Genomic DNA, 24,167 nt, shown 5'->3' on the forward strand with positions numbered 1-24,167 from the left:
TCTTTAGCTACAGTTCCAGCTGGGGAAAAAGTCCCAAAGCATAAATAATGGTGCCATCGTGTTGCCTGTTTTCTGGCTCACCTGTTTCTTGATCACACTGGTGCTCACAGGGGTCCAGCAGGCGTCGTCCGCACAGCTCATTCACCCATGGCCCACTGGCATTCTGCTGGTAGTACAGCAAGATCTGTGCTGGGTTCAGCCAGTCAGAGGCATCCAACTGACTCCCCTGCAGCAAAATAAACCTTGACCCTAAGGACGGTGGAGGAAAGCAACAATACGCAGATGAAAGAAAAATCGTGTACTGATTAATGAGTAACTGCAGACAGGCTCTGAAACTTTTGCTTAAGTCTATACAGCACACACATTTCCGTACAAAAAAAATATTGTTTTCATGTTCAACCAGTATATCGTCACAGGAATTCGGCTACACAAAACCTTCAATCGACAATGGGAAGATATACCACAGATATGAAATACAAAAATTGGGTGTGGGGAAGGGGAGGGTGAATTTGGTCAATCAAGAAACGGTTGGTTAAACCATGTCAATTGGGAAAGTATGTTTGAACCTGCCGGGTTAAAACTAAATTGAAAACTGAATAAAGCCGTGATTGAATGGTCAACCTGAGGTGAAATAACACAAAACAAATACATTTCATATGCATTCAATAGCGGGACTTTGACAGCAACTGCCCAGCTGATTTGTGACTTTCTGTTGGCGCTAAATACATTTACCCAGAGAAAGATATTAATACTGAATGTGTGTGTGTCTGTGTGTGTGTCAACGAGACAGATGTGCAGATTAAATATGGTGGCAGGTGGCACTGCATGCCAGAATTTACTTGACAGCATGTAGCGTAATGTTGTGGTTCAGTTTGTCATAGACACATTGCACAAATGTGCAATGATAAAACTGTTATCAATTTGAATCTTTACTGAGTGTTTTTTTGTTTTAGAAGGGACACATTCAATTATGCAATTTTCTTTTTTTTCCCCTCTGACTCGGTAAACATTTGTTCTAGTTATGTGACTATAGACGGTACAAATATTCATTTGGTAACAGCTGGAGCATGCGAGGGGATTCAAGGTTGAAAAATGAAACTCTATAAATACTTGAAAACATTCTGTAGTTCTCCTGAGCAGGAACACACCTTCAAAATATGCGACCAGATATTCTGTGCCAATGTTTCTGGAGTTTTGACGAAGGGGCCTGAGGCAGGAGTGTTGTAGAATGGTATTGTCGTCAATGTCTCGCTTCAGAAAAGACTTCTTCAACCCAAAATGCAACACCACACACGTTTCCCTTTTTTCGTCTCAATTCACGGAGTCATGACCTGGGAGATGACCGCTTTCCCCATATACACAGAGTTTTGGTTGTATATATTTATTATTAAAGAGGGTGAGGGTTACATCTCCAAATAATTCCTTTCCCTGATGTGTACAACAAAGAGGAAGTGGAGTTTGTTTGAGCGGTATTTGTGGGCAGACACTTGCCCAGCTGTTGGCATTCTAAACTTCTTCCCCCAGCGGAAGAATCCAGATTTTCATTTGATTCACCGTGACATCAAATCAAGCCTGATAAGATTGCGGAGACATTTATGGAAACATTCTAAATCGATCCTGGTTTTGTAATTCAACAGGCGAATTCGCCATCTTTCATCTCTCCTTTCAAAGTTTCCTCCATGGACAACTCCCTTGAATGTTAATGTCTCCTTGGCGGGCTAGTGTACAACATTGGCAAGCATCAGCTCCCTGAATCAAATCAGACCTCCACATGATAGATGAGTGAGGCTAGTCAGTTTATAATATATCGCTACTGCCAGCCCACTCGCGTGGCTGCTGAAAAATGCCAACGAGCAAGCACCTCGCATTCGGCCGCAGATACTCTATTTGTTTAATAAATACAAAAAATAAACCTTACTTAATCCGCAGCAGTGCGCCCACTTGTGATGTGACAGTGGGGCACAGCAAACGTGAGGGAATCTCTTTTTATCAAATGAGACATTTTTCACAATTTGAAACAGAGCCCCGGTGTCTCATCAACACTTTCATCAAAATATCCCAATGAGAAAAAATATATTCATATTTTTCCAACATATTTCTAGTCATTCTAAAATTAGCTTATTTTCGGGGCGGATTTGTCTCATGCAGTGAGCCAGCCTTCATCCCGCCACGTTTACCGCTGGGTGTCGGTGGCGAGCCCGGCTTTCACGAGAATGGCAACTACTGCGCGCGATGGGCCCAAAATGTGAATAACAACTTTGTCCTTAGCCTAAAGATAATGAAAGCATTTTCACTCGGAAATACAGAAAGGCGCATTCAGAGACGCATTTTCAGATATAGGAAGAAAGCAACAGATTTCAGTTTACTAATTGTGCACTTAACGTGTGGACAAGCACTCCAGAGACCAAACTATTTGTATATCAACAATAAAAACGACCCCAAAAGCAAGAATACACTGTAGTGAATGTGCCAGCACTCGTCAAAACAAGGTACTGTGATTAATCTTGCCTTGGCGGAATAAGATTTCAACAGAATCGTCATCAGCAAACCTGTCGTGATGACAGAGCGCCTGCTACCGCGGCGCTCAACTGAACTGTGTCAGCAGTGTCCTCATGATTGAATTTTGTTTTTAGAGACTAACAACTCAAAGTAGGTGGGTTAGATACATTGGAGTAAGGCTGGTTTGTTCACAATGGATCACTGTAACGCTTCATTAGGAACTGCAACTGTGCCAAGCTGTCAGGATCAAAGTGTGCAGATTGATTTTCACCTATTAAACTGCTTATAGCTTTAAAAAGGAGCCAACCGGGCACCCGACAGCCAAGCGGCCGCGCAAGCCACCCGGCGGGCCGAGGGCGGGAGGCTGACCGGGGAACAGCTAGCCGCTCGGCACTAGCCGCTGATGCCATTTTATACAATTTTAATCAATGACAGCGAAATTAATTATGGTAGGAATTTTTGGGCATATTAAATTAGCGATGGTGGCACCGTGGACGACAGCAAAATTCATTTGTAATTTTTTGGCATATTAAATTAGCGGTGGCGGCCGACTGGTTAGCGCATCTGCCTCACAGTTCTGAGGACCCTGGTTCAAATCCGGCCTCGCCTGTGTGGAGTTTGCATGTTCTCCCCGTGCCTGCGTGGGTTTCCTCCGGGCACTCCGCTTTCCTCCCACATCCCAAAAACATGCATGCGAGGTTAATTGAAGACTCTAAACTGCCCGTAGGCGTGAATGTGTGCGCGAATGGTTGTTTGTTTATATGTGCCCTGCGATTGGCTGGCGACGAGTTCGAATTCACTGTTTAGACTTTTTCTCATTCCCTGAATTGTTCAGTCATTTTATTGAAATCTGTTACCTTGACTGGAATAAACCGGATAGAAAGATGCCCAAGAAGAAATGAAAATTTGGGGTTAGGGTTAGGTTAACCCTAACCCAATAATGTTAGTGTTTGAATCTTATGCTTGACTGGAAGCCCATTGAGCCAGCTCAAATTGGGGTATACAAAGTAATTCAGTTTAATTTCTCATTCCTGTTCAAAATTGTAAAACTCAAAAGTTTTTTCAATACAATTGAAATAGTCAGCCTTGAAGCACTTCATGTTGTTTATCTCTTCTCCTTTTTCTGACATGTGGTCAAATACGTTTGTTGAGCACTGTCTGACAAAACTGACCGATAACTGCGCAGGTGGGGTTTTGGCATCGTTTCTACTCCAAAGTGGGGAATCCGCAAGTAGAATACGATGAAGGACTTCCTGTGGGTGGTCTCAGTGACCTGGCCTCAATATGCTGTGATCCTTTGAGAGCACATCTGTTGTGTTGTCTCACATGAGAAACACAGGGAGGGGGTGGTTGACCTGGCATTTACCTTTGTTTCACAGAGTGCCAAGCAAATCAGCGGCTCACCTGCACCCGGTTTGTGACGCAGTGACGTGAACTCTCTGGAGAGCTGCACAAAAATACCAGCTCAGGCCCCACCCCCATGGATTGAGAGCGCCTACAGAGGCAAATGCATTCCCTATCTTGAAACCCTTACCGTCAGCGATGAGGTGCTCCGGCACATGGAGGATTACGCGTACTGAGAGGTTGCAGGACATGTGAGAGCAGTAAACCAGGCTCATCACGCAGCTGATGACACTGATTAGTGTCAGTGTGGTCTTATTGATGGGGCTCCGCGGGGAACCTGCTGCTGGGAACAAACAGACATTGACATATGAAGTGGTGATATCATTTTATTTCTCCCGCACCCCATCATGCACGCGACATGAACATAAACCCAGTCATTATGGAAATATGCCAAAACAATAGGCTTGCCACCAATAAATGGCGTTGTTGGATGAAAACATCCCACCATTGGGAGATTGAGATGAGGCACGGTTCAGTGGCACTGAAATACCTCTAGCGTGAATTAACATCCAAGCAAGGACCTAAAAAAGAATCATGGCTTTAACTAAAAGAGGGTTGAGGTTTTTTTTTTTTTTTTTTTACTCTGTCCAATTCAATTTTATATCTTCTTACTCCAGAGCGCAATACCCAAGTCACCTCACAAACAAACATTCAACAACCTTGATTTAAAATACACTCAAATTATTTATTTGTTTTGTATAATTATGTTCGCTGTCACCTCTGAATGAGATTTTAAGTATTATTTCTAAAATTGCCTGAGGCCAGTTCCAAGTCGAAAGTCGACCAGTTATATCAAAAAACAAATGCAAACCTAAGGGATCCTTTATACAGCAACTGTTCTCAACACTTCTCAAAATAAGCAAATATTTACTGCATCCATATCTCGATTTCTTCCATACATCAAATCCTCAACTCAAATACACACGGTATTATTTCGCCAACTTTGTTATCTCCAATATAAGTTTTAGTCGTTAAGATTTGTAGAAGTTTAGACCATATTTACTTACTGTAGATATTCTCATATGCCAATCGGATAGATGTTTCTATGTTTTCAATCAGTGTTATCCTTTGTTGTGGGGGGAAAATATTCTTTCCTTGGGATCTCAGAAACTCCATGCTGTGAGCTGTTTATTATATTCCTCTATTCTTCAACCCAGCTTCAATTAAAGGTGTTGACTACACGTCTAGAAGCTTCACTATGTTTGCGACACCTGTGCACATTACGCTGGAATAATTGGCTTGGAGGCATTGTAAAGGTTTGTAACACTTTGTGACAGCAGCTTTTATTTTAAGGGCATGGTCTTTTATTTTTTTTCTCTGCATCATTTAAACATCTCATTGCAGTGCATGATGAAAGTTGCAAAAACATGGCATGCAGACAGATAACACGTGCTGCAAGGCGGCACTTTCATAGCACTTAAACCCATCCGCCATAGAAATAATATTCATGTGTAATATTATTTCAAAATGTGGTGTCTCGAAATGCAATGCATTAAAATGTTGAACTTGAAACCGCTGATCTTGTCTTTGTAAGCAGATGCAATGACATCAATGGTACATGCTCACAGACACTGCTAAAAGATTCTGCCACATAGCATGAACACAAATGACAGTATATGCAGGTATTTCACTTTTTATATCTGTAAGTCAGAATCATGAGCAGACACAACACGAGCCAACAACCTTTACAGTCAACATGAATATTTCTTGTCATGCCTTGTGGAGGTGACACCATCAAACGGTGAGAGAAATTGAAGTGTAAGTCCTTCTTACCCCCTGAGCCCCATGCGCTGTTGGCGTTACCATTTCGCATACCTCGACTCCGGCGTCGACTGCGGTTTGGGTCAGTGTAAAAAGCCAGCTGAGGCTCGCTGTCAGCCTCAGTGCCAGAGTCTCCGTCTGGGTTCAAGAAATTTGAACCCGCTGTTGGAGTCACAGAAAAAAAAATAACAAATGGTGAAAAAAAAGTTGAAAATATCTACAGCTAAACCTATTGTTGCCCAGTAGATGTAAGCGTAAAGAAGCGGCTTGATATCTATCTATCTATCTATCTATCTATCTATCTATCTATCTATCTATCTATCTATCTATCTATCCATCCATCCATCCATCCATCCATCCATCCATCCATCCATCCATCTATTTATCTATCTCTGCTTGGACTTGCAAGAAATACCGGCAACATGGAAAGACGCAGAAATCATTTTCCTACATAAATCAGGAGATAAAATGGACTGAAGAAATGATCGCCCAATGAGCCTGCTCTCAACGATTTATAAAGACTTGCAAAGATATTGGACAAACGAATTGGAATCAAACTCAATGAAGCACCGCTAATAGAACAAGCGGGTTTTCGTAGCGGTTTTAATTAGACTTTACACCGATCTGATCGGCTTGCTCAGTATCGGCCGATAATTGGCATTTTATGCTGATCGGCTTATCGGCTTTAATGTCATAATTCGCAGAGCCGATCAATGACTTCATTGATCGGCTCCACAAGACATTTACTCCATGTCGCCATCGTGTACAGTATAGTTGAATCCAAAAGTTACTTTATGTTTAGCCTTGTCGCGTGTCTTTTGACGTAGTACTGTAAACATCTGCCCGCAAATAAAGTGATTTAAAAAAAATAATAATAAATGTTGCCGGGGTGGGACAGACAAAATGTTTGAGACAGACGACACGGAATGCCACACGGAATGCCCGGATCAGACTACAAGACAAATTTGGTCTTTCACGATTGCACTATGTCAGACTACTGCACTAAAATCTAAAATCACTAAAATCAACTGAAATGTGACCAGATACACTCGTTACCATGGCAACGACAACAACAATGGATCACATCGTGTGTATTATAAGAACAAAATGTGGGAAAAAGATGTGTGCTGGTGGTCACCGGTGCTCGGGAGAGGACTTTCATTCAAGGATTGCTTGAGGTATGTTCATGTACTTTTAAAACAATACCGCTCGCAAGCAGGCAACAAAAGGCTATGCACCCTAGCAAGCTAGTGCTAGCACTAACGGTTGTACGTAAACATCCCGGCGTTATGTCAACTCATGCTCTAAAGCTTCCGTCTAAAGTAATTTAATTACAGTAAGTTAGCACCCATTATTTCTGTCATGTTGTAATGTTGGTTTGACCTGACTGATTAGAATACATGACCTGATGAGAATAATTTTGAAGATACTCAGTATACGGTACACAAGTATACACAGTAAATGAACAAGTCATTTAAATAGACACATTGCTCCATCTTGTCATCGGATCGGTGATCGGTTGTCGGTTTTTTAAACTCGCTGATCCCTGATCGGCCCCAAAAGTCCTGATCATGTAAAGCCTAGTTTTAATACTATGGACCACATACAGACAGTTTAGCAAATAATCGAACGACACAAGTACGAAATGCCTCTGTGTGTAGCCTTCATCGACTATGAAAAAGCGTTTGACTCGATCACCACCACTTTGATACTGCAGGCACTTGTAAATCAAGGGATTGAGCCGACCTATATCAACATTCTACAATCAACATAAAGTAATTGAATGATTCTTCTGGTTTAATACGAATTCATGATGAAAGAGTGCAAATAAGTCTAGGAGAAGGCATCAGGCAAGGTGAAGCGCTGTCTCTGAAGCTATTTACAGCTTGCCTTGAAGAAAAATATTGAAAAGCTCAATTGGGAAAAAGAAAGACTAAAAATTAACGGCGCTTATTTGAGCCATCTTTGTTTTGCAGACGACATCAATTCATTTCATTCTCCTACGATGCTGAACAACTACATCATTGTTCAGGAATTAGACTTAAAAATCCGTCTCAAAATGAAACAAAAGTCATCTTCAATCATTACAGTCCACAAAAAGATGTCAAAATGGAGGACTATGTCCTTGACGCCGTCGACAACTACGTCTATTTTGGCCAACTTGTAACAATGGATGGAAATACAAGCACTGAAGTTGAATGCCTCATAGAGCTTGCTTGGCAAGCTTATGGAAGGCTTAGTGTTAAATTCAAGAGCAATCTTCCCATTTGCTTGAAAAGAAAAGTTTTACAGCAATGTATTTTACCAGTCCTCACTCATGGTAGTGAAATTACAAATGCCAAGTTATACGAAGGCTCTGTGTAACCCAAAGGAACATGGAACATAAGCACTCGCGACAAGAAAAGATGCAGTTGGATAAGACAGCAGATGCGAGTTACCGACGTCATTCAAAAAATAAAAAGCCTTAAATGGAAATGGGCTTGCCACGTTGCCCGAAGAGCTGACAAAAGGTGGACCGCAGAAACTATCAGTGGGATACGCCTGGGCACAAAGCAGATGAAATTATTAAACACACCGGAATACAGTGGCAATAAATTGCAAACTGCCCGAGTAGTTGGAAACGTGAAAAAGAGGCTTTCATCCTGCAGTGGATAGAAAATGGCTATGTAATATAGTGGACCCACGCTTATCATTGCATTGACAAAAAAAATGTTTTTAACTCCAAAAATGTATAATGTGAATGATAAAGACAATAAATTAGAGAGAGAGAGAGAGAGAGAGAGACTTAGTGTTTTTTTTTCTTAGTATGACAAACAGACATTGATCTGTCCGGTGGCACTTAAAGTAAATGTAAACAGAAACTGCTCCAGTATATCGACCTCTCCAGTTGAACACAAAAACTGTTACGGCATGATAAGGCATACAGCTCATTCATACTGCAATAACAAGAAAAATGAAAAAAATAGATTCTATAATTTGTTTCTTTTTTTTTTATTTCGGAATCACTGAATATGTCACGATAGTGACTTTGGGAAAATGTTATTACAAAGCCAAGGAGAAGCTAAATCACTGAGTAATCCTCAGCAATTTTTAAAATGATAATCCTATTTGAATGATTATGAGTTTATACTGATGTGAGAAGGTTTTCCTTTTCTTTCAAAGTAGGATGATGGACTAAGCAAATATTTTCATGCTTAACTATGATACTATGATCTTAGGGATAAAGCCTGATAAAGTACATTATGATGATCAAACTGCTCTTTCAGTATTTGCATAATACAATTCAACAGAAAGCCTTTCACCAGAGGCATTCGCTATATTTAGAGGACGTGTCTTACAACAGTTAACGGACTCAGTTTCACAAAACTGTGTGCGTCTGTTTGTGTGTGTGTTGGTTTAGGGATCTATCAAAGCATCCATGATTTGCTGTCTCAGCGAGATAAATGTGAAGGGAAAGAACAGCTTTTGTTGCCTCACGACAACAGCTTTAGAAATCCCAAACCAAGACAGTTTGAGTAAACTAGAGACCATCTGAAATAATAGGAGACCAAAAGTAATGTTGGCAGTAGCTCCAATGTGACAAACTGAGTGATATTTACATGACTGCAGCTTGATCATTTTACTTGTATACAAGATATGATTGCACAATGTACTATTTTGTTACAATCGGTTAATGGTGCTCGATTTCACACTGCTCCAGATTTGACAATTTAGCAATATCACTCTTGCATTTACATCTGCTGTATTGCGGGATGCAGCGTTCCCTTTCTCCAGGCCAGTTCCAGCGGGCCACCCAAAGGCTCGCAGCCGACCGAGGTGCAATCTGAGGCGACCAGGCGAGTGCGACAAACTGGCCTCTTAATGGTTCTATTTCGTTGTCCAGGTTTAGTGAACTGTGGGTGTTTCTTTGGGCAGAGAGCGGGAGCGGGGACTGAAATAAGGCTACTTTTCATTTTTGCTAGCAGTTTGAAAAGGTGCATATTGTACCTTTAATTCAAAACTTTAAAGTTGTCTGTATGTGTGAATGTAACGACGAATGATTGTCTGCCTATATCTATCCTGTAATTGGCCACAGATTAGTCAATGGTGTACCCTCCCACTTTCCCAAAGTTAGATGGGTTGGCTTCAGCTCACTTGCCCCTCTAATAGGGGGAGGTGGTATCGAAAATGGATGGATGGATGGATGGATATAGGGCCGGCTCGTCCATTAGGCAACATAGGCTGATGCTAAGGGCACCGTGGCCTTCAGTGGGAGCCACATCTTCAATGGACTGTAATTACAGTACATTAAAACTATCCATCCATCCATCCATCCATCCATTTTCTGAGCCGCTTCTCCTCATTAGGGCTCGCGGGCGTGCTGGAGCCTATCCCAGCTATCATCGGGCAGGAGGCGGGGTACACCCTGAACTGGTTGCCGGCCAATCTCAGGGCACATACAAACAAACAACCATTCGCACTCCCATTCACACCTACGGGCAATTTAGAGGTTTTCAATTAATCTACCACACGTTTTGGGGATGTGGGAGGAAACCGGAGTGCTCGGAGAAAACCCACGCAGACACGGGGAGAACATGCAAACTCCACACAAGCGGGGCCGGGGATTGAACCCCGGTCCTCAGAACAGTGAGGCTGACGCTCTAACCAGTCGTCCACCGTGCCGCACATTAAAACAAGTTATAACTAATTCTAACTTTTAAAAAGATTGATAAGACAATAAAGTGATGGGCAATACGGAGACTCAAACTGGAAACTATATCATAAAAAAATTGGATTGTGAATGTGTAAGCATAGACATATATCATACATAGACGTCGCCGTGAGTGGGTTGAAAGGTCCATCGTTACGTCAGCACGTCCGTCATATTTCGTGTGGAGCGAACATCAACAGAGTGTACAAAGCATACAGTGGTAGCTGAAAACACTCATGCAAACTTTAGGGGGAAAAAAAGTAGCTTGGGACTTTCTTGGAACTTGAAGGTTAACACTGACTTGCAACTCGCACATTGTGATTCCGCCTTAACAAGTGTGTGTGTGTTCACTGTGATGGGTAAAACGCAGGGAACAAATTTTGTGTGCATGCATGCATGTTCATGACAATAAAGGTGACTCTTCTTCTTCTTCTTCTTATGCAGTCACCATGGCCTAATCCATGCGACTAATATGAAAATCTCCAAAATATTGTTTATTATGCATGTGTAGTAGACAACATGTATTTATTAGGCTTTTCATTTTTGTTTTGATTTATAGTAATTACATTATTTGAATTGTATTGTGTTTTAAATGGGGTGACATGTTGTTTTATAAATTAATTTTTTTTTAAAAAACAATGGTATTCGATTTATTTTGTAAACATATGTAAATTGCTGATGGAGAGGGCGCCATATGAAATCTCGGTCCAGTCCGCGAAGAAAAATAAACGGCTCGCGGACCTTCGTCGTTCCCCTACGCCCGAGTACAAGGGGGGTCAGACTGTTTGGCTTTCCTCCCGTGACCTCCTACTCCAGACCGAATCCCGCAAACTCACTCCGCGCTTTATTCGTCTGTTCCCCATCACTAAAATCATCAATCCCACGTCAGTTCAACTTAAACTTCCGCGATCTCTGAAGATTCATCGAACTTTCCATGTGTCAGCTACTCAAGCCTGTCTCCACCTGCGCTCTTAGCCCTTGGCCTTGCCCCCTCCGCCCCCCCGCGTTATCGACAACCATCCGGCCTTCACAGTTTCGGGCATCCTCGATGTGAGGCCCAAGGGGAGGGGTTACAAGTACCTGGTAGACTGGAAGGGGTATGGTCCGGAGGAGCGCTCCTGGATTTCCAGAAAGCTGATATTGGACGTGTCATGAACGGAACAGAGGATAGGACCCAAAAATGCACGACTCCAAAACAAATTGACAGTTTCCAAAAAGAGAGGTTTAATAGACGGGCATAGGTCGGTACACAGGCAGGCAATCCAAGAGAGGCAACAGTATCCAAAAACATGAGGCAAAGAGACAAGGTCGATAATCGGAACAGGGTCAGGTCTTACTGTGAATCTATGACGTGGAAACAAGGAATGCTGGAACGCGACGACAAGGTACAACGAACTGGCAACGAGAGGAAATGAGACACGAGGTTATATACAAGGGGTAATTAGGGTGAACGAGGCACAGGTGATGAAGATGCTCACATGAGCAGGTGTGTGTGAAACAGGGGGGGAAGACAAAACCCGGAACACACACACACACACACACATGACAGTACCCCCCCCCCTTAACGGCCGGCCCCAGACGGCCCTGGGGCCCCTGGATGCGCAACGTGGAAGTCCCGAATGAGCGAATCATCCACGATAAACGCAGACGGTACCCAGGAACGCTCCTCAGGCCCATAGCCCTCCCAGTCCACCAGATATTGAAACCCCCTGCCCCTCCGACGAGATGACAACAGCCGCTTCACAGAGAAGACAGGGCCCCCATCCACAAACCGGGGGGGAGGAGGGGGCCTGGAAGGCGGGACCAGAGGGGACTCCCGGGCTGGCTTGAGTAGGCTGACGTGAAAAGTAGGGTGGACCCGCATAGACCTTGGGAGCCTCAGCTTCACGGTGACAGGGTTGATTATTTTTGTGATGGGGAAGGGCCCAACGAACCTGGGAGCGAGCTTCTTGGACTCCACCCGGAGTGGAATATGTTTGGTCGAAAGCCAAACTCGCTGACCCACTTTGTAGTTCGGGGCCGGTGTCCTCCGACGGTCAGCAGCGGCTTTGTAGGACCGTCCCTGGCGCAGCAGCATCTGGCGGGCTCGCTCCCAGGTCCTCCTACAGCGTCTCACCAAGGTTAATGCAGCTGGAACTGTGGATTCTGGGGCTATGGCAGGAAACAGAGATGGTTTGTAACCATGCACAACGTGAAAAGGCGATAGACCAGTGGATGCAGAGGGGAGGGAATTGTGGGAGAATTCGACCCAAACCAGTTTCTGAGACCAGGATCGCGGCTCCTGTGAAGCGAGACATCGGAGCCCCGTCTCCAGGTCCTGGTTCAGCCTCTCGGTTTGGCCGTTGGTTTCAGGATGAAACCCGGATGACAGACTGACAGTAGCACCTATGAGTTTACAAAACTCCTTCCAAAATTGCGAAATGAATTGGGGACCCCTATCAGACACCACATTCTTGGGGAAACCATGGAACTTAAAAACCTGATTAATCATTAGCTCGGCAGTGTCTTTAGCTGAGGGGAGTTTTGGAAGTGCAATGAAGTGTGCCATCTTAGAGAACCTGTCAACAACTGTAAGAATGGTGGTATTGCCTTTAGAGGCCGGTAATCCTGTAACAAAGTCTACGGAAATGTCTGACCAAGGACGTTGTGGTATTGGCAGGGGTCGCAACTCCCCAGAAGGACGTTGATGAGAGGCCTTGTTAGCAGCACATACCTGGCAAGCATTGACGTAATCGCTAACATCCCTCCTAACATTAGGCCACCAAAAGCGCTGTTCGACCACTGATAGCGTCTTGGCAATGCCTGGGTGACATACCGTTCGGTTCGTGTGAGCCCAGTGGATGACTTTTCCCCTTAAGGTCGGAACCACATAAAGCCTGTTCTCGGGGCAATCTTCAGGGCTAGGAGTGTCTTTCAGAGCCCCTTCAACCGCAGTCTCAATGTCCCAAACAAAAGCGGAAATGAAGCATGACTTAGGCAAAATAGTCTTAGGGTCGGACAAAGAACTCTCCTCGGAGAAAATGCGTGACAAAGCATCTGGCTTACCATTTTTAGAACCCGGTCGGTATGATAACGTAAAATTAAATCTAGAGAAGAAAAGAGCCCATCTAGCCTGCCTCGCATTTAATCTTTTGGCAGTTTTAATATATTCAAGGTTCTTGTGATCTGTCCATACTAAAAACGGAGTATGTGCCCCCTCTAGCCAGTGCCTCCACTCCATCAAAGCCACCTTGACTGCCAACAGTTCACGGTCGCCAATGTCATAATTTTTTTCAGCTGGGGTCAATTTTTTGGAGAGAAACGCACAAGGATGTAACTTCTCATCCTTGAGAGACTTCTGGGAGAGCACTGCTCCTATTCCGGCATCAGACGCATCGACTTCTACCACAAACTGCTGTTTGAGATCTGGCAAAGTAAGGATGGGAGCGGAGGTAAAGCTCGACTTAAGTTTTTGAAAAGCTGCATGACAAAGCGGGTTCCATACAAAAGGTTTGTGTGGCGAGGTAAGATCATGCAAAGGAGAGGCTATAGAACTGAAATTCCTGATGAATTTCCTGTAGAAGTTTGCGAACCCTAAGAACCTTTGTACATCTTTGCGTGACGTGGGAGTAGGCCAATTAATAACGGCATCGACTTTGCAAGGGTCCATCTTGACTTCACCTTGAGCCAGGACGAAACCCAGAAAAGAAACGGACGCCCGGTGGAACTCACATTTCTCAGCCTTGACATAGAGTTGATTCTGCAGTAACTGCTGCAAAACAGAGCGGACATGAATAATGTGAGTCTCCTCATCCGGGGAGAATATCAGAATATCATCTAAATAAACAAAAACATAAACATTCAACATGTCGCGCAGGACATCGTTGACAAGGTTCTGGAAAACAGCTGGAGCGTTAGTAAGCCCAAAAGGCATTACCAAATATTCATAATGTCCCGTTGGTGTGTTAAATGCTGTTTTCCATTCATCCCCCTCCCTTATCCTGACTAGATGATATGCATTTCTTAAGTCCAGTTTTGTGAAAATCTTGGCTCCCTCCAGGAACTCAAAGGCGGTGGAGATGAGAGGAAGAGGGTACCTGTTTTTTACCGTGATCTCATTGAGACCCCGGTAATCGATACAGGGTCGCAGGGTCTTGTCTTTCTTGTCCACGAAGAAAAATCCTGCTCCCGCAGGGGATGAAGATGGGCGAATGATCCCGGCTGCCAGTGATTCTTCTATGTATTCCTTCATGGCCTTGTGTTCCGGCCCTGAAAGAGAGAACAACCTCCCTCGTGGGGGTGTGGTTCCAGGCAGCAAGTCAATAGCACAGTCATAAGGTCTGTGGGGTGGAAGGGATTTGGCCTTGGACTTGGAAAAAACATCTTTAATATCCTGATAACAGGTGGGCACTTGAGATAAATCAGGAGAGCCTAGTGTCACTTTAGGAAGAACCCGTGTAGGGTCTTCCTTAATGAAATTCAGACTCACCTCTCCCGTGCCCTGGCTACCGGCACCGGCAATTTTGACGTGACAGTTGCTCACGGAATGACCCAACTGACCGCAGTAGAAGCACCGCCCTTCCCTCAGCCGGCGTTGACGTTCCTCAGAGGAGAGACGGAACCTGCCCCGTTGCATGGGCTCATCCGTGGTGACGCTAGCCAGTGGATTGAGACTGGCAGCAGGGAATCTGCCTTGGTTTGGCTTGTCACCGAGGCTCGTCCTCCAAGTGCGCGGTGAAGCATCCCTCCGCCGATCTCCATCCAGCTCGCGATCCAAAAGCCTTCTGTCGATCTTGAGGGCGAGAGCGATGAGAGTGTCCAAGTCGGGTGGCAGGTCTAGCGGGACTAAATGATCCTTGACGGCGGGCGATAGTCCTTGAAAAAAGGCATCGAGTAGCGCCCGATTATTCCAATGAGTCTCAGCTGCTAGAATGCGAAACTCAATCGCGTAATCTGACACCCTGCGCTTGCCTTGTTGTAAGGTGACAAGGGAGCGAGCTGCCTCACGATCAGGAGTGGAAAATTGAAAAATTTGCTCCATAGTCTTGACGAAAAAAGCCCATGAATGACACGCGGCGGAATTGCGGCTCCATTCAGCAGTAGCCCACGCCTCCGCACGACCAGTCAGGTGGGAAATGACGAATGCGATCTTTGCCCGCTCGGTGGGGAAGGCGTCTCCCTGCAGTTCAAAGTGGAGTTCGCACTGCGTGATGAACGGCTTAATGTTCCCAGATTCTCCAGAGAACCTCTCCGGTCGAGAGAGCTGTGGGCAAACAGCAGCGGAGGTGGCAGGTGGCTGCATGGTGACTACCTCACACGGAAATACCGTGGCAGTACTGGGTGTGGTGCCCACTGGTTCCTTCTCTTGACAAAATTTCAAAAGAAGTTCAAACTGCGAGGCCACCTGTCTCATCATATTGTCCTGATTCCTTGACAGTCCCTCTAGATGAAGGTGGAGGGCGGCAATCTGCTCATCCTGCTTCGCGAGGCGTTGACCCTGCGCTTGAAGGGCTTTGCGCACCGGTTCTGAGTCTGCTGGGTCCATGTTCTGGCCAGTTCGTTCTGTCATGAACGGAACAGAGGATAGGACCCAAAAATGCACGACTCCAAAACAAATTGACAGTTTCCAAAAAGAGAGGTTTAATAGACGGGCATAGGTCGGTACACAGGCAGGCAATCCAAGAGAGGCAACAGTATCCAAAAACATGAGGCAAAGAGACAAGGTCGATAATCGGAACAGGGTCAGGTCTTACTGTGAATCTATGACGTGGAAACAAGGAATGCTGGAACGCGACGACAAGGTACAACGAACTGGCAACGAGAGGAAATGAGACACGAGGTTATATACAAGGGGTAATTAGGGTGAACGAGGCACAGGTGATGAAGATGCTCACATGAGCAGGTGTGTGTGAAACAGGGGGGGAAGACAAAACCCGGAACACACACACACACACACACATGACAGGACGACTCCCTTGTTAGAGACTTTTATGCGGCTCACCCGGTAAAACCTGGTAGGACGCCGTTGAGATGGGGGTACTGTCATGAGCTGTGCCCTGCAGTCCTTTTGCTGATGCGTGGGTGGAGTTTTGCGCTCCTCTCCCCCTCTCTCTTTCTCTCCCTCTCTCTCCTAGTAATCAGCTCGGCCGCGCACTTGTCATCAATCAGCCCTCATCATCACCCGCATAAAAGCTTGCCAGATCCCGGAAACTCTCGCCAGAGTATTAACATTCTCCTGTGGTACAACGGCTCTCAAACTTGCACGTAAGCTACGCCAGTCTTGGATATCCTTCTGACCTCAGTGTTCTTCCTTCTCTTCAGTGCTCCTTCCGTGTTCCCTGCCGTGCTGACCTCCTCCACCACGCCGCCAAGCCATTCCCCTGCTCACGGATGGATCACACATCATCATCGAATCAGACAGAATGTCAAATTGCTATTTTTTCTGTCCGCATTGGCACAGCAGCTGATCATTTTAACTGAGAACATTTTCCAAAAAGTAGGTTTTCAGTGACCTAGAGTGTAGTTTGTGCATGGATGAAAAGCAAAAATGTTTTTTTACCCATCCCCATGTTGGAAAATACATGAAATACAGTTTCAGAGGTATACATTGAGATTTTTTGACAATTATATTTACAATTCAATTAACGCCTTTTAAAGTTAATTCATTGCAGAGTCGGGACTGTTGAGATAAGTCCCAGTCATCTATCATTTAAATAGCTTGTCCTCTGCAGGTTCACTGGAACCTATCCCAGCAGATATCGAGCAAGAGTCTATCGTATATACCTTTGACAGCTTACCAGTCAATCACAGGGCTGAGCTCGAGGCTCTTTTTAAACACTTTACAACTATAGTCTCCAGTTACTCAAAGTTGTATGAGTTTAGCCTGTGGGAGGAAGTCAGCATTTTCAGAGAGCACCCCCACAGACACAGTGAGAACCAACTGCAAATAGAAAGGACCCAACCAGGTCATGGGTTTGGCATGCAAAAACTTGTGATTAGAGAGTGCTGCTAGTGGTAACTGTGCCGCGCCTGTTATAGAAACATCCATCCATTTTCTTCACCGCTTATCCTCACGCGTGTCGCGGGCTGCTGGAGCCCATCCCAGCTATCTTCGGGCGGGAGGTGGGGTACACCTTGAACCGGTCGCCAGCCAATCGCAAGGCACATAGAAACAAACAACCATTTGCACTCACATTCACACCTACGGGCAATTTAGAGTCTTCAATCAACCTACCACACATGTTTTTGGGATGTGGGAGGAAACCGGAGTGCCCGGAGAAAACCCACGCAGGCACGGGGAGAACATGCAAACTCCACACAGGCGGGGCCGGGATTTGAACCCCGGTCCCCAGAACTGTTGAGGCAGATGTGCTAACCAGTCGGCCACTGTGACGGCTGTTATAGAAACAAGTGATCATAAAATAAATAATGGCACATGATTAATCCTAAGGGTGTTAATTAACTGGCATCTCACAGTAAAACTTGTAGACAGTTTGAACAAAGTAGTCGCACCATGTAATAAATTCAACAGTGCAAGTGATCTACTGTACATATTGCAATGGTTTTGGCGCGTAAGAAGCAGACGTGCTTAAATAAAATCTTGTGGTCGCGCACCTACAACCTATTCTTTACAATTGGTCAAGAAGAAAATAAAATAAAAACATAGTTAGAAAAATGTGAACAGCAAATCTGCTGAATTGTAGCCATTCATCAACTATCCAGAACTCTATACATTCAAAATACCACCATATTCTTCTTATAAGATTAGTTTGGGGTGTACCAAATTATAGCCCTATGTATGACTGCAAACCATCGGAGCCATCTAGAGGTTTTTGGTACTCCAGATTCGTGGTTCTCAAACTGGGGTCCCCATACCTCGGGGGTCTGAAAGCTATAGATCATTTACAATAAATTGTGTTATGTCACCAACTAAGCTCCAATAATGTCAGTTGTTTTCACAAAGCAAAGAAAATATATGCCTGTGAGTATTGTTGTATTCTCTGTTTGTGTGTTTTGCTACTCCATTGTGTTAAAGTAGCAGTTGTTCGAAGGTTTAGAATTTTCATGGCATTGATGCCTCAAGCCCGTTGATGGCTTTTCCTAGTGTTGTTAGCATTGAACAAGCATATTTACGTTAGACGAAACTATGTGATTTGGTTGAACATTTTGGTGTTTAAATACAAAATGTTTGTCTTTTAATTTTTACAGTAAACTTCCCCTGGAAGTGAGAAATAAACAGCTTGAAGCAATTACACGTTGCCTCTTATTTGGAGAACTGTTCGCAATCTGCTGAATTGCACATTCAGGGAGGACAAAGTGGCCAGTTAAAATGTCTGATATGATTGTGATATATCACATAAACCTGGTTTCCCTACATGCATGCACCATTTCTAGCTCCTGGAATGTACGCTCTTTTCTCGTGTAGTTGTCACGTAAAGCAAGGCAACCGCTGCAAAATATTTGTAGCTCAGAAGCACATACTTCGGGTCAAAGGTTTCCAAGACGTGGATCAGTCACTGCATGCAGAAAATATAAATAGGCACCATGTCTTTGGCAATATTTAGTGTGATTGACTCCGTGATTGCCTTCCACAGTCCTATTTCTTGTCATACAGAAAATTATATAAAAATGATTCTGCTCATGTTGTCTATTCCTCAGCGCGAATTAAAGCCGCTTGTTGCTTTTGAGTAAAAAAAATAAATAAATAAATAACATTTGCAAGAAGTGCCGAAGAATTTTCAAAGCCGTCAAAATTGTGCTTTTTTTGTAAAATAAATCCTCTCTGTTCGCAGTCATGCTGTTACTGGGGTACAGACGAGCTAAATATTGAATTTAATTCAATTGATGTGGTTCAAATAAACAAGTCATGATAATTTTATTTAAAAAGTAAAAAAAAATAGATAGTTCTCATGGAATTTAGGAGTGAACATGATAGTTCTGTTTATTGGCATTAGGATCATGAAACATTTTTCCCCTGTAAGGGGTCCCCGGTCCCAGAAAGTTTGAGAACCCCTGCTCAGAGGCACCAGCAGCTTCAAAGACAAGCTTACTACTCATTCGTGGCTTTTTCATCGCCCCTGTCTTAATATGATGCATTTGCCTAACAAAACCTTATATCGTGCTTGGAAAGAACCTATTGGCTATCCGAGTAACACAGGAATTATTAGTCAGTACAAGGATTTTCTGAAAATGTCCACTGTTGTCATTCCTTCTTTGGTAATATTTTGTGCTTTTCCAAGGTAAAAACATCCTTGTTTTTCTCCATTATGCATAGAAATATACATTCTCAATCCTGTGTGAGATTGATGAGTGAGTGGATGATCTCAATGGGCAGGACAAATTAACGTGCAAAAACTTCAAATTTCAAGAAAAAAAAAATATTTTTTTGCTTTATTCAATGAAATGACTGAATGAAGAAGCTGAGTTACTGCCGGCAATGTGGACCAAACTCTGACACTGATCGTACAGGGACCGAACAGCCCGTATAAGGGGGTTCCGTACCACATACTCCCGAAGTACCCCCCTCAGGATTCCCCGAGGGACAAGGTCGAAAGCCTTCTCCAAGTCCACAAAACACATGTAGTCTGGTTGGGCGAACTCCCATGCACCCTTGAGGAACCTGCTGAGGGTGTAGTGACACTGACTCACAACATCCCGAGTCGAGGTGAGCAGCGCCCCATCCCCACTATACACATTGTTGATGGTGCACTGCTTCCCCCTGCTGAGACGCCGGATGGTGGACCAGAATTTCCTCGAAGACGTCTGGAAGTCGTTCTCCATGGACTTACCAAACTCCTCCCATGCCTGAGTTTTTGTCTCAGAGACCACCAAAGCTGCATTCCACTTCCACAAGATCTGGAGAACATATCCAGAGTGAAGGCTTGCATGTGTCAAGCAGACCAGGAGAAGCTCATCCATGCTTTTATCTCAAGTAGACTTGACTATTGTAATGGTCTTCTGACTGGACTCCCTAAAAAGAGCATTAAACAGCTGCAGCTCATTCAGAATGCTGCAGCTCGGGTTCTGACCAGAACAAAGAGGTCACCGCATGTTACTCCAATTCTAAAGTCTTTACACTGGCTTCCAGTCAGCTTTAGAATAGATTCTAAAGTTCTGCTACTGGTCTATAAATCACTAAACGGTTTAGGTCCTGAATACATGAATGAAATGCTAATGGAATATAAACCCAGTAGGGCTCTGAGATCGAGAGACTCAGGTCAAATAGTGGAGCACAGAGTCCAACGCAAACATGGTGAAGCAACATTTAGCTATTATGCTGCACACAAATGGAATAAGTTGCCAACAGAAGTGACGTCAGCCCCAAGTGTCCATGTTTTTAAGTCCAGGTTAAAAACATGTCTTTTTGCCCATGCTTTTTAGAGCATTTCCACTTTTAAATGCCATTTCTTGCACTGTACCCTGTTTTAATTGTATTTTTATTTTATTTATTTTTCTCTTTGTTTTAAATCATTATAAGCTGTTTTTATTCTTTGTTTTTAAATGTTTTTAATCATGTAAAGCACATTTAGTTAACTTGTGTATGAAATGCGCTATATAAATAAATTTGCTTTGCTTTGCTTTTTCTTTAGAATCAGTGTGACACGCAAACCCCTCCACCACGATAAGGTGACTGCTCAACTCTAATGGAGTAAAAGTACCGTTTCTTCTTCACAAAAATATTCAAGTAAAACGTATGATGCATTAAAACTACTCTGACAAGTAAAATTTGTCCAGAATGCTACTTGTGTAAACGTAATGCAGCAAATGTAATGCATTCCGACCCACCCTTGGTCGGAATCATCGTAAACCAAGGACACCCTGTATTTGCCTGGTACCTGGTTACTGCAAAATATATGCTGTGATGTATAGCACAGTGGATGAATGGTTGATATCGATAACGATAAAATCCCATGTTTTTAATCCAACTTCAGTGATGAGAGTAACATGGAAATGTAACAAGACCTGTTACTTCAACGTCTTTAAATCCAATTCACAAGATCTGCTCTCTGAAAAGAAATTGTACCTGTCATTTCATATCTACTGCAGCCTATGGGAGCAGCAGATATTTCAAGTTAAATTAAGAAAGCTTTTAAAGCACTTAAAACTGGGTCAAAGTATATTGCCATTTCCAAACATTGGCAAAGCAGTAGAAAAATTAGAACACAGAACAGCACTTTTGATGGTCACTGAGGCGGTTAGTTCTTTCCAGAAATACTTTTTACTAGTTTGTGAAAGAACAGTGGGGCGCCAAAAGGAGTTGCTTCATTACAGGAGCCTGGGAGAGCTATTATCTTGTGAACAAAAATAAATAAGTGAGCTTGAAACATAGTTTCAAAGCAAAGCAAATAAATCTTCCAGAGGCAACTGGATACAGAGGCTTAAAAATGAGTGGAATACCCTGTAGAAGGCTCGAGAAGAAGCTTCTTCCCTGTTGAGGAATTATTGTGTGAAGGTGAATGACTCCATATGAGACTGCTTTAGTTCTCTTTCCAGACTGTATTTCTGCTTGGATGTTCTTCTTTGTTTGGCTTGATTAGAGACTTACTGTCGGTGAACGGCCTATATCACTGGCGGAAACGTCGTCGAGACTGCCAAGGCTGATGGGTCATGGTGACTCCGGGATCCAGGAGACCAAAATATTGCTTGTGCTCTCACCATGATGTCTCTGTGACATCTCCAGAAAAGATGACAACTAATATATATTAGAGCTCGGACTCGGGGTGTATATCCCCACTTGTTATTCATGCGTACGTCCACAGTGATTAACAAATCAGATTCGATTAATGACTCCTTGTACTATTAAAAAATAAATAGATGTATGACATCATAGTCCAGTGAATGAAAAATCCAGTGTTGTTATTTGAAAACCACCCATGAATTTAACTATTACTCAGTTTTGCATACAAGGTTCTGCCTTTGTCTTCCTAATCTTCCTCCCCACCACCATAGTTATCTTACACACCACCATCCTATGCTGTCTAGCCACACTCCCCCTACCATTACCTTACAGTCAGTAACCTCCTTCAGATTACATCGTCTGCACAAGACGTAATCCACCTGCGTGCTTCTACCTCCGCTCTTGTAGGTCACCCTATGTTCCTGCCTCTTCTGGAAAAAGTGTTCACTACAGCCATTTGCATATACATAACACCCTTAATTTCAAGTTTCAGCCTCATCACTCGATCTGATAGTCTTTTCACCGCCAAGACATTCTTAGCCAACTCTTCTTTTAAAATAACCCCGACTCCATTTCTCTTCCCACCTACACCATGGTCAAATAATTTAAACCCTGCCCCTAAACTTCTAGCCTTACTGCCTTTCCACCTGCTCTCCTGGACACACAATATATCAACCTTTCTCCTAATCATCATGTCAACCAACTCCCGAGATTTTCCTGTCATAGTCCCAACATTCCAAGTCCCCACATTCAGTTCTAGGCTCTGTGCTTTCCTCTCCTCTTGCTGCCGAAGAACCAGCTTTCCACCTCTTCTTCTTCTTCGACCCACAGTAGCTGAATTTCCACCGGCGCCCTGCAGGTTGACAGCGCCAGTGGCGGACGTTGTTAACCCGGGCCACGACCAATCCGGTTTCATAACTAGGTGTTGAAGGGGTCCAGTTTGGCGGCCTCAATATTATGTTTCTGCTATTTGCAAATGAGGTGTTTCTTCTGGCTTTATCAAGCTGTAATCTTCAACTCTCGCTGGAATGGAGTGGGAAGTGGTTGGGATGAGAATCAGCACATCCAAATATAAGACCTTGGTCTTTAGTCAGAAAAGGGTAGAGTGCATAATATGCCTATTAGGATTCCCGCATAGTTTTTAGGCAGGACACGCCCTGCTCCAATATTACTGCCTCCAAGACACGTGCCATTGCACTATGATTGACTGCTGTATCCATGTAGAACATGCCCAACTGAAAAGAAGTACGTGACTTAAATGTGATGGCGTTAATATGTTTCCCACTAACCCTAACCCAGCCTAATCCTAACCTTAACCCATCCTAAACTGCCTTAACCCCCAACCGTAGCCCGAAACCAAACCATACCAAACTTCTTTGTTTTTATTTCGTACAAATGCGGTACATGTCTGGGATGCTCATCTCATGACAGCTGTGTAACGTGCCTTTCCCGCAACGCAGGAGCCAATCGTGTTGCAGCAGGGTGTGTCCTGCCTAGAAACTGTGTGGGAAACCTAATAACACCTCCTTATAACAACAAAGCTATTGGTGGCTATTTTGGGGGGCATTGCACTGGATATATAATTGAAAAGTTTTAAAAACACAGACTGCAACAGCATCACAGTATGATTATAACAATGCAACAGCAAAAACACATTGCTTGTGGGTGAATGGTGGTGTTAAAATGAAGTTATTTTCTTCTCTCTGTCAAACGGTAAATGAGTGGGAGAGAGTGACTCACTGCGATTGCTGCTGGAGAGACGTTTGCGCTGGCTGGTGGAGGTGTTGTGTGGAAGCAAGGTGTTCTGCTGGTGGTTACTGTCAATTGGACTGGTGGCAATGATGTTGTCTTTATATTTGTTCATTAGGGCCAGCTTTGTATCACTCACTGTGGAGGAAAAAAACAAATATTAAACTGAAAATAAAGAAATGCACACAGCATAGAGGTATGAATTTATGACTACTTTTTATCCTGGCCAGGACACTCTTGTAAAGGACGTTGTTAATATGAATGAGGCTTTCCTAGTTAAAGAATTTCAAATAAAAATGAAATAATTATTTTCACTTCAAATGAAATCCCAGATTCTTTAAAAAGTGGGAAAATACACTCTTTTAACTCTACAGTATATATTGTGGGAGACAGGAAATTAGGTACAAA

The 24,167-nt window shown here is 43.7% G+C and overlaps 1 protein-coding gene across 9 annotated transcripts in view; it reads right to left on the bottom strand.

Annotated features, from left to right (window-relative positions):
- Positions 1–24,167, bottom strand: part of astn1 (astrotactin 1) — a 271,109-nt gene that overhangs the window by 176,256 nt on the left and 70,686 nt on the right. For 4 of the 9 annotated variants that reach the window (XM_061796828.1, XM_061796826.1, XM_061796832.1 and 1 more), the window contains exons 5-8: positions 23,751–23,897; positions 5,677–5,826; positions 4,034–4,186; positions 82–249 (exon numbers count right to left, since the gene is read on the bottom strand). In XM_061796828.1, coding sequence (XP_061652812.1) covers positions 82–249; positions 4,034–4,186; positions 5,677–5,826; positions 23,751–23,897 — 618 coding nt within the window. The remainder of the gene's footprint in view (positions 1–81; positions 250–4,033; positions 4,187–5,676; positions 5,827–23,750; positions 23,898–24,167) is intronic. The other 5 variants (XM_061796834.1, XM_061796831.1, XM_061796827.1 and 2 more) reach the window with 3 other exon arrangements.

The sequence above is a fragment of the Phyllopteryx taeniolatus genome, chromosome 14 (genome assembly GCF_024500385.1).
Source record: "Phyllopteryx taeniolatus isolate TA_2022b chromosome 14, UOR_Ptae_1.2, whole genome shotgun sequence".
Lineage (NCBI taxonomy): Eukaryota > Metazoa > Chordata > Actinopteri > Syngnathiformes > Syngnathidae > Phyllopteryx > Phyllopteryx taeniolatus.